Source organism: Hypomesus nipponensis, chromosome 9 (genome assembly GCF_054491055.1).
Source record: "Hypomesus nipponensis isolate SF chromosome 9, ASM5449105v1, whole genome shotgun sequence".
NCBI classification, from domain to species: domain Eukaryota; kingdom Metazoa; phylum Chordata; class Actinopteri; order Osmeriformes; family Osmeridae; genus Hypomesus; species Hypomesus nipponensis.
Genome location: NC_140369.1, coordinates 2,620,001 through 2,636,401, shown reverse-complemented (window position 1 = coordinate 2,636,401; position 16,401 = coordinate 2,620,001). Strand labels below are relative to the sequence as shown.

Genomic DNA, 16,401 nt, shown 5'->3' with positions numbered 1-16,401 from the left:
ACAGAGTTAGCTGTAAGGTAACGACTAGACAGCTGGGCTAGTAGCAGGTAGCTAATAGCTATTAGGGCTGGGCGGTATGGCCTAAAATGTTTATCATGGTATGATTCGTAAGCACTGAACGGGCATCGGTATTTATCACGATATGTTAGTTATTCTTAAAATGTAATGACAATGCAATCCGCACTGCAGCGGCTAATCTACTGCACTCGGACGGATTTGGATTGGGTTACTCTGGTTTGTCACTGTCACGTGAGTTACATTTTCCAAATTTTGCAGCGTTTAATTCAACAGTTTAATTAACCAGTTCAACAGTAGCCTATGCAGGGGGGTGTCCAAATCCTTGGTCCAGCGTTGGCTGCTGTCCTGCAGTGCTTTTAGATTTTTCCTTGACTCCAGCTCACCTGATTCTAATGAATGATCGTTATAACAACCCATTTAATTGAATCAGGTGTGTTGGAGCAGGGAAAAATCTAGAACATGCAGGACAGCGGCCCTCGAGGACCAGATTTGGACAGCCCTGGTTTATGGGATCGCCAAAAATGTTTTAAATATTTGTAGAGTTAGCTCTAGCTATGAACAATTATTACATGGCTGAATACTCTATTCTGTTGGCCTACAATAAACATACATTTCACAATTCTAACCAACCAGGCATTGGATTTGTCAAACACATTCTGGTAGATTCATTTTCGCGCACATGCATGGCTTTCAGGTGGTGAAAGAGATTGCTAGTGTTTCCACCTTTGGCTAGCACAATTCGACGACACAACTTACAGAGTAGGTTACTGTTTGTTGATCGATTTCGGATAACTTGAAGTCAAATCATTTCAAAACAACAGAGGCTCAATTTTTTTTTACCAATCCTTCTTTCTCCGGCAAATCAACCCCACTGGCGTTATTTCCAGACATCATTAACACTTGCTTACACTTGCCAACAAAAGCAGTTTACTCATATGAATGTTTGCTTCCTCTGGAGTTGCGCTATCTTGTTTGTTGACTTTCATTGGCTGGCACACTGCGTGCAGCGTCCATGCTGCATGTTTTATTTGTAAAAGATACAAATGTGAACTAACCCACTAGGCAGTATCACTTGACTTATATATTTTATACCAAACAGAAACACTTTACTAAATCATTTATTATTATATCGTGATATCCATGATATGGCAAAATCCATATCATGGCACAATGCAATACCGGTATTCGCGTTCGTACCGGTATACAGCCCACCCCTAGTAGCTATTTACAGTATATGCTTTTGCTGAAGGCTCAGTAGTAGCTAGCGGGAGGCTAAGTAGAGGCTGGGAGACCAAGTAGCAGCTATCTGGTAGTTAAGTAGAAGCTAGTCCATGGCAACGCTGCAGATAAACACTTTCTAACCCTTTACCTTGGCTCGTTTTCTAGTGTGTCCGTGGTTTGAAGTCCGTCTCTGTTGAGGGAAACATGTACATCAGTCAGTGGTACAATTAGAGTACGGCTCGTCATAATATAAACAACATTCCTTTACAGAACAATAAAAAAAACAAGAGTTGCAGAAATGTTCTATTGTCTAGTTGCACATACATGATTTTCCCTTAGCCAGACAGCATTTCTTAAGGAAATCTATCAAATAAACGTACGTGTGAAATATCTTAATGACTTATTGAGTGGTTTGCTAGCTAGCTGGCTGACTGTCTGCCTGTTTGGCTGCCAGTCTCTCTGGCTTACTGACTTGCTGTCTGGCTAGCTGGCTGTCTGGCTAGCTGGCTGTCTGGCTAGCTGGCTGTCTGGCTAGCTGGCTGTCTGATTGGCTTGCTAGCTGTCTGAGCCAGTGAAGGAGGTAGCTGCAGTCCTACCTGGGAGTCTTGTGCAGAGCAGTCTTCAGCCTCCAGGGCCCTCCCCCATGATGCTCTCCTTGCCCTGGGGCTGGATCTGAGGCTGGGGGCTGGGGGGAGGGCTGGGGCTGGGCCTGGATCTGGATCTGAGGCTGGGGAGAGGGCTGGTCTGTGCTGGCTGCTGGGTCATCCAAAGCTGTCCACTCTCCCCCTCAGCCTGGGTGTGTTCTGCCAAGCTCATGGACATCATCTCAGAGGGGAGGGGGGAGGGGACCCAGGCGTAGCTGTGGCAGAAGGGGGGTAGGAGCTACAGTCAGTGTTCATCAAAGTAATAAATGCAGAACAGATTCATACTACGCATCATTGCTGGATTACTGGTGCAACTGTAGGAATACAATGTCAAGTGGAATATAACCTCAGGTAATATTGAATCTCAGGTATTATAGAACCTCAGGCATTATAGAACCTCAGGCATTATAGAAACTCAGGCATTATAGAACCTCAGGCATTATAGAAACCTCAGGCATTATAGAAACCTCAGGCATTATAGAACCTCAGGCATTATAGAACCTCAGGCATTATAGAACCTCAGGCATTATAGAACCTCAGGTCTCAGGTCAAACAGACAGCACTGGGTGAGTGAAGGAGGATGAGAAGGGGGAGAAGGAAGAGGTCTGAAGGCCTACCTTATTCAGACAACAGCAGTGGGCTGTGTCCCTGTTGTGCTGGGCTGTGCTGTGCTGGTCCTACACTGCGGGTCTGGGTCGGGCAGGGGGGGGGAGGGCATTCCATAGCACAGCCTGGGGGGTGAGGGGCGGAGCGGCAGGGGAGGCAGCAGGCCGGGGGAAGGGGAGGGAGGAAAGGGAGGGGGTTGTCTCAGTGTTGCTAACATGATTGGCCCTCCAACCAGGACCCCTGGAAACAGGAAGAGAGAAACAGGAAGAGCACATGACCTCACAGCAGTGTGACTCATCGCTGCAGGAGGAGATGGTTTATTTTTTTATTTCCCGAAGAAGGAAAACCAGTGTGAAAACGGGAAGTATGAACAGGATCCAGAAGCGATGATCCTTATCATGTGCACGAGTGCGTGTGCATCAGGTGTGTGTGCGTTTGAGTGTGTGTATGTGCGTTTGAGTGTGTGTGTGCGCCACAGTCGTACAGCATGCAGGGATCCCCACAGTAGGAAGCCCCAGACAGAGAGGGTGTCATCAGCTCTGCATCACTGACCAGGACACCCACACACACCGCAACCCTGGGAGCTTACACAACCACCACACTGAATCATCCTGCTACCCACTCAACCAACCTCTCTCTCTCTCTGTGTCTCTCTGTCTCTGTCTGTCTGTCTGTCTGTCTGTCTGTCCTGCTCTGTCTCTCTCTCTCTCTGTCTGTCTACCTCTATATCTCTCTGTCTCTCTCTCTCCTCTGTCTCTGGTTATCTCTCTCTGTACCCCTCGCTCTACCTCTCTCTCCTCTCTGTCCCTTACTCTCTGTCCCTCCAACTCTCCACCTCTTCTCTCTCTCTCTCCATCTCTCTCTGGGACAGTTATGAGGATATGAGGTTTGTGTAGTCGTATGAAGGGCATCCTATCCAGCATGGAGAGATGGAGGGTTTGTGTGTGTGTGTGTGTGCTGGAGAACACTTCTGTCCCCCGTCTCTCACTGGGAGAAGAATCGAGATCTGCCTCTGCCCATCCTCCACCTCCCTCCCCCCCCCCCATTTTCACAGGCACACAGGGTTGCCAAGGAGACGGGGACGTCATGCTCAGCTGCTGTTTGCGTGGAACGAGTGAAGGAGAGAGAGAGAGAGAGGGGAGAACGAGGTTAGAGAAACAGAGAAAGCAGGAGAGAGGGGGGAGAGAGAGACGGATATTATATTTAAAATAAATATGTGGAAAGCGGCAGTGATCTGAGAGGTGACTGTCATCGCCATGACGATGGCTCACTAATTACACACAGACACACATAGAAGAGTCAGTGACGCACACTCACACACACACAAGACAACCCAGGTTTTCTGGGGGGGTCTGTGGTTTTCTGCATTACTTCAGTACAGTAACGTCCCCATCCCCTAACCTGACCTATCAGATGTCCATGAGTGTGTGTGTGGGTGTGTGTGTGTGTGTGTGTGTGTGTGTGTGGGTGTCTGTGTGTGTGAGGAGAGAGGACAGGTTACTGCTCATCGCTCAACAGCACTCATTGAGAAAATCAGCAACTATCATGGCTTCTCTCCACACACACGCACAATTGAGAAGGATTTCTATAATGAAGATGTGCAAGCAGACAGCCCTGCTGCAGATGCTGGATGAAGGTGAATGGAAAGTCTCCTCTCTCCCTTTCCCCTCCCCTCACTCTCTCTCTCTCCTCCCTCTCTCCCTCTCTCCCCTCTCTCCCTCTCTCCCTCCCTCCCTCCCTCTCTCCGGAGGGGGGGTAGCAGCAATTCCTGACCCACTTCAGCTTCAGTTAAACCGTGTCACAGTGGAACATCTATGAATGCAGTAGAGAGCACACTGCCACTGTTCCTCTCTGGGTCTCTCTCTCTAAATATGAGTGTGTGCGCGCATCAGAGGGGATTCCCCTGGTGTGTGGGTGATGCTGCCGTCACAGGCCTGGGGCTGGAGAGGTGATGGGTGGGACATGGAGACACACACACACACACACACACTGGTGGGTGCTGGGGGAACATGTGCTGTGTGAAAGCGATGAACACAACACTGCCTGTTAAACAGAATGGACATCAGACTGTAAGAACAGAGGGATGAGAGAGAGAGGAGAGCGATAGGAGGGAGAGTCAGAGAGAGAGAGAGAGAGAGAGAGAGAGGAGAGCGATAGGAGGGAGAGTCAGAGAGAGAGAGGGAGAGCGATAGGAGGGAGAGTCAGAGAGAGAGAGAGAGGAGAGCGATAGGAGGGGGAGAGTCAGAGAGAGAGAGAGAGGAGAGCGATAGGAGGGAGAGTCAGAGAGAGAGGGGAGAGCGATAGGAGGGAGAGTCAGAGAGAGAGAGAGAGAGAGAGGAGAGCGATAGGAGGGAGAGTCAGAGAGAGAGAGAGAGGAGAGCGATAGGAGGGAGAGTCAGAGAGAGAGAGAGAGGAGAGCGATAGGAGGGAGAGTCAGAGAGAGAGAGAGAGGAGAGCGATAGGAGGGAGAGTCAGAGACAGAGAGAGAGGAGAGCAATAGGAGGGAGAGTCAGAGAGAGAGAGAGAGGAGAGCGATAGGAGGGAGAGTCAGAGACAGAGAGAGAGGAGAGCGATAGGAGGGAGAGTCAGAGAGAGAGAGAGAGGAGAGCAATAGGAGGGAGAGTCAGAGAGAGAAACATGGGATGTGGAACAGAGAAATAGCATAATAGGAGTTATAAAAAGGAGAGTTAGTCGATAAAATGGGAGGGAAGGAGTGAGGGAGGTGGAGGGGAGAAAGGAGGGATAGAGGGGAGGCAGAGCAAGAAGGAGGGAGGGGAGACGGAGGGGGAGACGGTGAGTCAGAGCCCTGTCCCACAGCAGTGAGGGGGCTGAGTGGAGGAGGATGGCGTCAGAAAGAAACAGGAAGAGAGGAACGAGAGGGAAAAAAAGAGTGCAGTGGGAGGTAGGCAGGGATAGAGAGAGAAAGGAGGGAGAAGGAGAGACAGAGAGAGCAAGAGAGAGAGAGAGAGAGAGAGAGCAAGAGAGAGACAGACAGACAGAGCGAGCGAGAGAGGGAGAGAGATAAAGGCAAAGTGTGAATGAGTAGTTTGTTAGTCCAACGAGGGAATCCTGATCACCTCAGGAGAGGGGAGCACCCGTTCCCACTCAACATTATGAGAGGACAAGTCAGCAGACTACCTGGGACTAAATACACACACACACACACACACACACACACACACACACACACACACACACACACACAGGGGTTTGGAGGATGACACTGGTTAGCTGCACAGTGAACCCTAGAAGCAACCAGTCAACCAGCACCCACATACACCAGATTAACCAGTTAGCCAATGTCCACACATACCAAATTAACTAGACAGCCAGTATCCACAATATACTGGGGCTAACCGGCTCAACCAGCCAGCATCCACATATAGCCCATATTAACCAGTCAACCAACATCTACACTACGGGCTCAGTGTAACCAGTCAGGCAACATCCATTTACTTGTTTAACCAGGCAGCCAGCATCAGCACATACTATATTTACAAGAAAACTAAAATCCATACTAGATAAACCAGTCAGTCATTACCATGCAGATTGCCAGTATCCACACATTAACCAGTCAGCATAGTCCACATAGTCAGCTAGCATCCACAAGACTAACCAGTCACAACCACAGAGCCTAGTCTAAATCAACCCAGCCCCAGTCCTATTCCTAGTCTCAATCCTAGTCCCAATCCTGTAGTGCTAGTCCCAGTCCAAGTCCCAGCTCTAGTCCAGGGCTCAGAAGGCCACATCCTGTGCATCAGTGTGTCAGAGGGTCTGAATATCAACCAGGCTGAGGCAACAGCCATGCAGACAGACTCCTAACTGGCACACAGAACTGTGTCAGAACTGTGTCAGAACTGTGTCAGAACTGGCTGAGATCCTGTCCTCAATACTCCACTAACATGATCATCTCTGCACTTCTGTTAGTTTAGTATGCAAGCAGAAAAGAGGGGGAGAGAGACAGAGGGCAGAAAGTAGGAGAGAGAAAGAGGAAGAGGAAAAGAAAGAGAATGAGAGAGAGGGAGAGAGAAAAGAAAGAAAGAGCGCGGGGAAAGAGAAAGTGAGAAAGACAGAGAGAGAAAGAGAGAGCGGTGGACAGAGTCACAGAGAAAAGAGATGAGGAAGAAAGAAAAAATTCTCAATGATGAAACAGCCTGTGCCGTTACACGATTGGAGCAAGCCTCCACCAATGGGAGACCCAGCTCCATGGCAACAGGCTCTGTCACCAAGAGAAAACCAGAGATCTCCCTCTACTCCTCATCTCTCTTCCTCCCTCTCTCCTCCCTCCCGCTCTCTCTCTCCCGCTCTCTCTCTCCCGCTCTCTCTCTCCCGCTCTCTCTCTCCCGCTCTCTCTCTCCCGCTCTCTCTCTCCTCTTGCTCCTCTCTCTCCCGCTCTCTCCCTCCCCTCCCTCCCTCCCTCCCTTCTCTCTCCCTCTCTCTCTCTCTCTCTCTCTCTCTCTCTCTCTCTCTCTCTCTCTCTCTCTCTCTCTCTCTCTCTCTCTCTCTCCCGCTCTGTCTCTCCCGCTCTGTCCCCTCCCTCTCTCCCCTCCCTCCCTCCCTCCCTCCCTCCCTCCCTCCCTCCCTCCCTCCCTCCCTCCCTCCCTCCCTCCCTCCCTCCCTCCCTCCCTCCCTCCCTCCCTCCCTCCCTCCCTCCCTCTCTTTTCCCTCACTCTCTCTCTCTCCCTCTCCTCTCCCTCTCCTCTCCTCTGCCTCTCCTCCTCTCCTCTCTCCTCTCTCCCTCTCCTCTCCCTCTCCCTCTCCCTCACTCTCCCTCACTCCCCTTGCCCAATTATACTGCTCTGTGTACTTACCAGTGTACCAAAAAAACATAACACTCAATAACACACACACACACACACACACACCGGTGAATTACATATTGATGACACTAACTCACTGTCTGCTCTGTAGTTACATAACACTACTGAAACCCTAAACTGTGCTTCAGTACAGTACTACACTACACTACACTGTACAACAATACAACACTACACTGTACAAGAATACAACACTGCAGAAAACAACAATATACCACAATAAACAACACTAAACAACATAATAAACTGCCGCTCACAAGGCCTAAATTAAACCCAGTTCAAGTTCACCCCTGGACCAGGCAGACCATGGATGCAGGCAGATTGTTGAGAAGTCAGTCAGGCGACTGCTAAAACCAGCCAGCCAGCGTCCTTATAGAACCAGCCAACCAGCCAGCTTTGAAAACAGTCTCTCTCTCTCTCCACCCTCTCAGGCCCTCCCCCTCATCCTCTCTCACGCTCTCAGCCCCTCCTTCACCTATGGCCATCTGACTTGAGTGAGTTTGTCTTATGTCTGTCTACAAACTGAATAATCGAAATGTCTTTAAACACAATTAAGACTCAACAATCCATACAAGCATGAAACAGAGTTTGCAAAACAACAGAGAGAGAGAGAGCGAGAGAGGGTGTGAGAGAGAGAGCAAGAGAGGGTGTGTGCGTGACAGAGAGAGAGAGAGAGAGAGAGAGAGAGAGAGAGAGAGAGAGAGAGAGAGAGAGAGAGAGAGGAGGATGGGGTGAAGGAGGGTAGACAGGGGAGAGAATGGGAGAAGGATGGAGAGAGGAGACAAGGATGGGGGGGTGAGGAGGGTAGGGGGTATGGGAGGAGGAGAGGGGTGGATGGAGGAGAGGAGGATGGGGAGGGAGACAAGATGCGGGTTCCATCTTCATTTAGAGGAGGAGCCTGTCTCTCCTGCATGCCGGTAGTCAGAGGAGGAGGAGCCTGTCTCTCCTGCATGCCAGTAGTCAGAGGAGGAGGAGCCTGTCTCTCCTGCATGCCAGCAGTCAGAGGAGGAGCCTGTCTCTCCTGCATGCCAGCAGTCAGAGGAGGAGCCTGTCTCTCCTGCATGCCAGCAGTCAGAGGAGGAGCCTGTCTCTCCTGCATGCCAGCAGTCAGAGGAGGAGGAGCCTGTCTCTCCTACATGCCGGCGTCAGAGGAGGAGGAGCCTGTCTCTCCTGCATGCCAGCAGTCAGAGGAGCCTGTCTCTCCTGCATGCCAGCAGTCAGAGGAGCCTGTCTCTCCTACATGCCAGTAGTCAGAGGAGCCTGTCTCTCCTGCATGCCAGCAGTCAGAGGAGGAGCCTGTCTCTCCTGCATGCCAGCAGTCAGAGGAGGAGGAGCCTGTCTCTCCTGCATGCCAGCAGTCAGAGGAGGAGCCTGTCTCTCCTGCATGCCAGCAGTCAGAGGAGGAGCCTGTCTCTCCTGCATGCCAGCAGTCAGAGGAGGAGGAGCCTGTCTCTCCTACATGCCAGCAGTCAGAGGAGGAGGAGCCTGTCTCTCCTACATGCCAGCAGTCAGAGGAGGAGGAGCCTGTCTCTCCTGCATGCCAGCAGTCAGAGGAGCCTGTCTCTCCTGCATGCCAGCAGTCAGAGGAGGAGCCTGTCTCTCCTGCATGCCAGCAGTCAGAGGAGGAGGAGCCTGTCTCTCCTGCATGCCAGCAGTCAGAGGAGGAGCCTGTCTCTCCTGCATGCCAGCAGTCAGAGGAGGAGCCTGTCTCTCCTACATGGACAGCAGGAAGTGGTAATCAGGTGTGAATGGAGCAGAAACAGTTCAAGCAGGAGGACAACCACAGCAGCTCTGACTTAGAACCTGCTGACTTCACAGGCAATTACAACAGCACCCACTCCAGGGCCTGCTATTGATTTGTCCCTCCCTCCCTCCGCTCTGATTCCTGGGAGAGTGTTTTCCCAGGTAGCAGGATGCAGCCCCCACTCTGCATGCTAAAACAGTCCGTGGGAAAAAGACGGAAAGAGGGAGGGAGGGACGATCACCAACACCCAGTCATAGCCTCTGAACAAGAGAGAGAGGGGGGAGGGGGGAGGGAGGGCGGGCGGGCTTGAGGGAGGGGGATTGAGGGTGAGGGATTGAAGGAGGCTGGTCTTATCAAGCCCTGTGGTTGCTGCTGGCCAGCTGCTAGAATTACTTTTCATCATCATCAATGACAGCTCAACATCGTCATCCCATAATCATCATCATCATCATCAATGACAGCTCAACATCGTCATCCCATAATCATCATCATCATCATCAATGACAGCTCAACATCGTCATCCCATAATCATCATCATCATCATCAATGACAGCTCAACATCGTCATCCCATAATCATCATCATCATCATCATCATCATCATCAATAACAGCATCTCCCATGACACCAGAGAACACACGGACACACACACGGACACACACACGGACACACACGGACACACAGATAAACACACACTCGAGCACACATGCACACACAGTGTACAGCAACACTAGCGAAGGCTGTCTGAGTAACCAGTGGAGGAGGGAGAGGAAGGAGAGAGGAAGCGAGGGGGAGGAGGAAGGAGGAAGAAGAGGGAGAGGAAGGAGAGAGGAAGCGAGGTGGAGGAGGAAGGAGGAAGAAGAGGGAAAGAAAGAGGAAGAGCAGGAAGCAGTTTCACCTGCCCTGCCTCAGCTGAGGCCATGATGACGCTATTTATAGTAACAGAATTTTTTATTCAAGAGGCTTCGCTGCATTTTCTTTCCCTCTCTCCTTCACTCTCTCTATACACTCATTCTTCATCATTCAGCTTTCCATCCTGTCTTTTTCTACCCCGTCCTTTCACTTCCCCTCCCGAACACTGCATCCTGGGGTGATAAAGTAATCCTCTTTAGAGGGGCAGGTCAGAACCTGGACAGAGAGAGGCAGGTGAGAACCTGGACAGAGAGAGGCAGGTCAGAACCTGGACAGAGAGAGGCAGGTCAGAACCTGGACAGAGAGAGGCAGGTCAGAACCTGGACAGAGAAAGGCAGGTGAGAACCTGGACAGCACGCTGACTAGCAAAGAGGTTTGTATTCTTGTTGCAGTTCGGTATGCTATTTCTCTTCACCAGCGAGGTCGTTTCATAACAGCCCCACACACACGCACACGGCTGTCGCTCTCTCTCTCTCTCTCTGTCTCTGTATCTCTCTCTCGCCTCCATGTACGTCAGCAGAGCGAGGGGGTGCCCTCTCCCTCGTCATCCTCCTCTCTTCTCTGCGACAGCTGCGGCAACGCCCCCTTCCGCCCCCCTCTCCTCCTCCCCCCGCCCCTCTCCTCCTCCCCCCCCCTCTCCTCCTCCCCCCGCCCCTCTCCTCCTCCCCCCGCCCCTCTCCTCCTCCCCCCGCCCCTCTCCTCCTCCCCCCGCCCCTCTCCTCCTCCCCCCCCCTCTCCTCCTCCCCCCGCCCCTCTCCTCATCCCCCCGCCCCTCTCCTCCTCCCTCCGCTCCTCTCCTCCTCCCCCCGCCCCTCTCCTCCTCCCCTCGCCCCTCTCCTCCTCCCCCCGCCCCTCTCCTCCTCCCCCCGCCTACAGCAGGGAAAGACAGTAGCAGGGAATTCCTCATTACCTCACCACTGGCCTCCACAAAGTGTGTGTGTGTGTGGGCGTTGGTGAGCCTGCACAAAACACACATACACACACTGCATGCCATCTACTTGTGCAACAGCGAGCGTCTTAAACAATACAGTCTGTTAATAACCTCCTCCACACTCAGAGAGAGAGAGAGCTCTGGTTCAGCCTGTTCCTCTCCTCCCCTCCTCCTGTCCACCCCAGCATTACCACCCTGTCATCACCCGTCTAAAACAAAGCAGTTTCCCACCAATCAGAAGGTGCCAGAGAAGCTGAAGCCCACCAGAGGAACAGAACGTCCCAAACTGCCATGAGCCGTGCGAGGTACAACACAATCAGAGCAACAATAATCACAATAATAATCATAAGCTCATAATAATATTCCTCCACTTGCTTTAACTGTCTGTCTGATCTGGAGTTGAATGCATGGAAACAGTGCGGTATGTAGGTTAAATACACACACACGCACACAAAAACGTGCACATGCACTCACTTGCACACATCTTACTGTCATTAGAGTGTAGGTTCCTGATGTGGGTAGCAGGACCCGGTGTCAGAGGAAGACAGAAGTTGCTTAGAGCTGATCTGAGAGCAGACGCTCCGCTGACGAGATCTCTGGCTACAGAAACACCACAAGACATTCCATCCCCCACGGCAACCAAATGATGGTTTTAGAGAGTGGTGGATCTCTCTCTCGCTCTCTCTCGCTCTCTCTATAACTCTAGCTCTCTCTCTAGCTACCTCTCGCTCTCTCTCTCGCTACCTCTCGTTCTCTCTCTCTCGTTCTCTCTCGCTACCTCTCGCTACCTCTCGCTACCTCTCGCTCTCTCTCGCTCTCTCTCGCTCTCTCTCGCTACCTCTCTCTCTCTCACTCACTCACTCTCTCGTCGTCCCTCCCTCCGCCTCCGGTCGTCCTGTCCTGTCCCCTACTCTACGAGGAGGACTGCTCTCTTCTTCAGGATCCGTGTTTTTCTGAATGAAGCACAAGCCTGCATGAATACCGCCAGCTCTCTGTCCACGCTTGCTTCCTCTTTCTCTCACTACATAACACTCACTCACTTCTGCTCCCTCCCTCCCTCCCTCCCTCCCTCCCTCCCTCCCTCCCTCCCTCCCTCCCTCCCTCCCTCCCTCCCTCCCTCCCTCCCTCCTCTCTATCACTCCACTCCCTCCTTTCTCCTGTCACTCATCCTTCTATCCCCACCCTCTCTTTCACCCCCCTGCACTGACAGCCAGGCCAGTGTGTGGGAAACCCCAGCTTTAACAGGCTGTCACACTGTCACCTGGCCAGACACAGCACCAGCCAGTTAACCAGCCATAGAATAAGCCAGAGAAGCCTGTGAACCAGCCTGTAAACCAGCCAGAGAACCAGCCGGAGAACCAGCCTGTGAACCAGCCAGAGAACCAGCCGGAGAACCAGCCTGTGAACCAGCCAAAGAACCAGCCAAAGAACCAGCCAGAGAACCAGCCGGAGAACCAGCCGGAGAACCAGCCGGAGAACCAGCCTGTGAACCAGCCGGAGAACCAGCCGGAGAACCAGCCAGAGAACCAGCCTGTGAACCAGCCAAAGAACCAGCCAAAGAACCAGCCAAAGAACCAGCCGGAGAACCAGCCGGAGAACCAGCCGGAGAACCAGCCGGAGAACCAGCCTGTGAACCAGCCTGTGAACCAGCCAGTGAACCTGCCGGAGAACCAGCCGGAGAACCAGCCGGAGAACCAGCCTGTGAACCAGCCAAAGAACCAGCCAAAGAACCAGCAAGAGAACCAGCCGGAGAACCAGCCGGAGAACCAGCCGGAGAACCAGCCTGTGAACCAGCCTGTGAACCAGCCAGTGAACCTGCCAGTGAACCAACCAGAGAACCAGCCAGAGAACCAGCCAGAGAACCAGCCTGTGAACCAGCCTGTGAACCAGCCAGAGAACCAGCCAGAGAACCAGCCAGAGAACCAGCCTGTGAACCAGACGGAGAACCAGCCTGTGAACCAGACGGAGAAACAGCCTGTGAACCAGCCAGAGAACCAGCCTGTGAACCAGCCTGTGAACCAGCCTGGACACTGCTGAAGCTGCACAACTGAACACAGTCAACCCTGCAGAGAAGCACCAAATCATGGGGAAGTAAAAGACAAGGGCTGGGTAGAGCTTCATGGTAATGCAGATCAACAGCAGGTTCAAATCCCCCCTCTCCCTCCTGCTTCGGATAAGCACGTGTTAAATTAATGTGTCATCACATGGCCCTGAAGGACTTGTGTTTAGGTGCTATGTCACTGACAGAGAGCTGTCACTCAACACATTATATTATTAGGGTATTAGTGGTAAACCATCCTACATCACTAAAACATGGCTATGTCATATGAGTACATGTCAGACACGTCTATATGTATGCCTAATATGTATTAGAGGTGGCGGGGAAAAATGATTCACATTTTAACTGATGTGAATCGATTTTTTGTATGATGTTTTTATTTCTTTTTATTCAAATTTTTATTTTTAAATCTCTGAAAAATCGGGAATCCATTTTTTATCAAATCATGACCCCAAGAATCGAAAGGTACCAAAAAATTCCCACCCCTAATATGTATATCAATGTTTTTCAATGTCTTTTTCTACCCCTGAGCTAAACCCATCTAAACTATATCCTTTGTGTGGTGAGAATATTCCCTGCAGGAACAGTGACAATTCAAGACTCAACACTCTGAAAGTGTGTGTGTGTATTGGAAAGTCTCCTGTACCTTTTATTCCAGCAAGTAGCAGAGCACAGAGAAGAGCGACTGTACTACTCCATAGTTACCAACAACAAGCCCTAGCAACCACAAGAATCACCAGCTGAGCTAGCCAATTAGCCTTCACTACGCTAGATAGCTTTCAACCCTTATTTACTGGGAATGGCATCCACAGGTCATATGTCAAACCAAATAGCCAACAAACTGGATACGTGGGTTGTGATTGTATATCTTTGAAATCTACATTACAAGCATATTGATTCATCATAAACACACATAATGTCATGTATTCATTTAGCAGACGCTTTTACCCAAAGAGCTTTACAGAGCGGATTTGAGTCCATGACTTTGATCTGCAGGCAATTGCTCTTCATATCAAACTGACTTGTTCCTTCAGTCAGAATAAGTTGGCTAATATTAGCACAGCTGAGCCTTGGAGCTCATTGGTGCACAGTGAGGAAGGACAGAGCCGCAGGTCGTGTATGGAGGAAGTAGCCTAGCCCATGTCCTCACTGTACAGCAAGGTCTATTCTTCCTCACTGTAAAAATAACCCTATCCTCAACACCACCTCATCATCATCACCAACACCACCTCATCATCATCACCAACACCACCTCATCATCATCATCATCACCAACACCACCTCATCATCATCATCAACACCACCTCATCATCATTATCACCAACATCACCTCATCATCATCATCATCATCATAACCAACACCACCTCATCATCACCAACATCACCTCATCATCATCATCATCAACACCATCTCATCATCATTATCACCAACATCACCTCATCATCATCATCATCATCATCACCAACACCACCTTATTATCACCAACATCACCTCATCATCATCATCATCATCATCATCACCAACACCACCTCATCATCACCAACATCACCTCATCATCATCATCAACAACACCACCTCATCATCATCATCATCACCAACACCACCTCATCATCATCACCAACACCACCTCATCATCTCCAACACCACCTTATCCTCATCACCAACATCACCTCATCATCATCATCATCATCATCACCAACACCACCTCATCATCACCAACATCACCAACACCACCTTATCCTCATCACCAACACCACCTCATCATCATCATCATCATCAACATCACCTCATCATCATCACCACCTCATCATCACCAACACCACCATCATCATCATCATCATCATCACCAACACCACCTCATCATCACCACCAACACCACCTCATCATCATCATCACCAACACCACCTCATCATCACCAACACCACCTCATTATCATCACCAACACCACCTCAACATCATCATCATCATCATCACCAACACCACTTCATCATCATCACCAACACCACCTCATCATCACCAACACCGCTTCATCATCACCAACACCACCTCATCATCACCAACACCACCATCATCATCACCAACACCACCTCATCATCACCAACACCACCATCATCATCACCAACACCACCTCATCATCACCAACACCACCATCATCATCACCAACACCACCTCATCATCACCAACACCACCATCATCATCACCAACACCACCTCATCATCATCATCATCATCACCAACACCATCATCATCATCACCAACACCACCTCATCATCATCATCATCACCAACACCACCTCATCATCATCATCATCACCAACACCACCTCATCATCATCACCATCACCAACACCACCTCATCATCATCATCATCATCACCATCACCAACACCACCTCATCATCATCATCATCACCAACACCACCTCATCATCATCACCAACACCACCTCATCATCATCACCAACACCGCTTCATCATCATCATCACCACCTCATCATGGCCAGAAGAGATGCCCTGGCTAACTCTGATTAGCAGAGTGGTTGACATGATCAATGCCTATGTAATGAGGCATCTTGGGAGAAGCTGCAGGCCAGCTAGGAACACACATGGTGTGAAACACCAGGTCTAATCACAGTGAACCATCTGGCTGCTGAGCCAGTTAGAAGGAGTAACTGGCGCGTCATAGGGCTACTCCCTCCATGTTGGCACAGGCTGTGTGGGTTAGGTTCCAGTTTGTGTCTCTTTCACATGATGGGCGCTATCTGTTGTTGAGTCCTGCTGGTGACTCGCTCAGAGGCTATGACTGGGTGTTGGTGATCCCCTCCCTCCCTCCCTCTCTTTCTTTCTTTTTTTGTTTCCTCGTATCTTCTTGTGTGTCTCCTACATCCAATCTCCTCCTTTCTCTCTTCCTCCTTCCCTATCTGCCTTTCTCTCTTTCCATCACTTGTTAGATGTAAATTATGGATCATAGAAAGAGGGAGGCGACTGGTTTCATGACTTGTGTGTTGGCGTACCAACACTGTCAGTGCCTGTCACCCATATCACGACAGGAAGTTGAGGCAGCGGGGCGCAATGGGAGGGAGGGAGGGAGGGAGGGAGGGAGGGAGGGAGGGAGGGTGGGAGGGAGGGAGGGAGGGAGGGAGGGAGGGAGGGAGGGAGGGAGGGAGGGAGGGAGGGAGGGAGGGAGGGAGGGAGGGAGGGAGGGAGGGAGGGAGGGAGGGAGGGAGGGAGGGAGGGAGGGAGGGAGGGAGGGAGGGAGGGAGGGAGGGAGGGGAAAAAAGAGACAGAAAGAGAGAAATAAAGAGCACAAACAGATAGAAAAAGCGAGAAACAGAACCACAGCAGCAAGGAGAGACATGAGCGAGAACACAAGAGGAGACTGAGAGAGCGAAAGGAGAGATTGCGGGAAAAAGAAAAGAGAGACAAGGAGAGAGAGGGAGGGAGAGAGCATGAGATT

At 50.9% G+C, this 16,401-nt stretch overlaps 1 protein-coding gene and 1 long non-coding RNA gene across 2 annotated transcripts in view; both read right to left on the bottom strand.

The window, feature by feature from the left end:
- The window catches only part of r3hdm2 (R3H domain containing 2), a 29,445-nt gene extending 26,797 nt beyond the window's left edge, over positions 1-2,648 (bottom strand). The window contains 4 exon segments of the mRNA XM_084704064.1: positions 1,388-1,429; positions 1,836-1,871; positions 1,873-2,098; positions 2,501-2,648. Of these exon segments, the coding sequence (XP_084560190.1) occupies positions 1,388-1,429; positions 1,836-1,871; positions 1,873-2,064 (270 nt within the window). The 5' untranslated portion in view covers positions 2,065-2,098; positions 2,501-2,648.
- Positions 2,649-2,656: 8 nt separating this feature from the next.
- The window catches only part of LOC146272323 (uncharacterized), a 16,986-nt gene continuing 3,241 nt past the window's right edge, over positions 2,657-16,401 (bottom strand). Inside the window, exon 3 of the long non-coding RNA XR_014766433.1 lies at positions 2,657-2,729. This is a non-coding gene — a long non-coding RNA (uncharacterized LOC146272323). The remainder of the gene's footprint in view (positions 2,730-16,401) is intronic.